At 51.8% G+C, this 1109-nt stretch overlaps 1 protein-coding gene across 1 annotated transcript in view; it reads right to left on the bottom strand.

Moving 5' to 3' along the window:
* Positions 1 to 313: 313 nt before the first annotated feature.
* The window catches only part of KXD1 (KxDL motif containing 1), a gene marked incomplete at its 5' end in the record, with an annotated part of 1297 nt that continues 501 nt past the window's right edge, over positions 314 to 1109 (bottom strand). The window contains 2 exons of the mRNA XM_010076445.1: positions 314 to 549; positions 904 to 950. Of these exons, the coding sequence (XP_010074747.1) occupies positions 314 to 549; positions 904 to 950 (283 nt within the window). The remainder of the gene's footprint in view (positions 550 to 903; positions 951 to 1109) is intronic.

Below are 1109 nucleotides of genomic sequence, written 5' to 3'. Positions count from 1 at the left end.
AAAAAAAAAAAAAGAACCCAGGCCCCAAACTGGCTTTTTTTGTGGCAAAGTTTGCACCGAAGGGGGGGTTTATGCTGCTCTGCAGAAATGAGAAGGACAAGAAGCGCTTCAAAGCCACGTTTTACTTGTTTACCCCAAAGCGAGTCGTGGGGTTTACGCTACGGTGGCAGTTTAGAGGCAGAAGGGCCCCCTTCTTCATTCAGCCATCGCTTAGCCTTTGCTTCCCTCTTCCCCCCCCAAAAAAAAAGAAACACACAAATATAAATACAAGGTAGAAAGTTCTTCAAGAGCGAGCGGCGCAGGACCCGCACACCTAGTCCAGGTCGTTGGCCGTGTCTTCATCTGTGAGACTCTGTCCGTTCATGGCCGGTAAATCGTACTGGCCTTGGGATAAATCCTCAAAATCCTGACTTGTGGTGGGGGAGATGATGTCAGGGCTGGTGTCGCAGGACTCCGTGCTCTGCTCAGAGGTAGCGATGGTCGTCGTCGTGCTTTTCGGGACGGGGTCGAAGTCGTCGTCATCTTCTAGGATGGGAGATTCGTGGATGTCTGGAAGGGAAGAGGCAAACGTTAAGTTTTGCTTCTGTGGCCACGTGAGATGGTGCAACGCCAGGTATGACAGATGCCCCAGCAGAATGACTTGCTAATTTCAAATTAAAAATTTTGTCTGCTTGCAGCAGTAATCAATAAAAAAAAAGGATGCTGCATAAATTAGGAGCCATTTGCAAATTTTTGCCACAGCAGTTAATATAATCAAGAAGCTTTTCCAGGCTGGTGTGTGCCTGGACGTCTCATCAGCCGCTCCCAACTCCCGAGAGTCACCTCCCGCGTTCTTAGGAAAAGGGACTCTTCGCACGGGAAGAAAACCGATGGAAAACCCACGTGTCAGAAGGAACCACTCACTGCTGAAAGCCTCTGGGTACTGCTTGGCCAGCTTCCCTTTCAGCGTCCTAGGGGAGAAAAGAGTGAGCTGAGTCTACGGGGACGCTGATGGATCGGGAGCCGAGCTGCCTGGCCGAATCCCACGGGGTTCCTCGGGACGAGGAGCTCCCTCCCCAGCCCCCCAAGCACTCCTGTCACCCCCTCTCCGGACACCCCAAGTTTCTCCA

This window comes from Pterocles gutturalis, unplaced genomic scaffold (genome assembly GCF_000699245.1).
Source record: "Pterocles gutturalis isolate BGI_N339 unplaced genomic scaffold, ASM69924v1 scaffold31943, whole genome shotgun sequence".
In the NCBI taxonomy this organism is placed as follows: Eukaryota; Metazoa; Chordata; class Aves; order Pterocliformes; family Pteroclidae; genus Pterocles; species Pterocles gutturalis.
The sequence above is the reverse complement of the archived record's forward strand: the minus strand, read 5'-3'. Positions and strand labels throughout refer to the sequence as shown.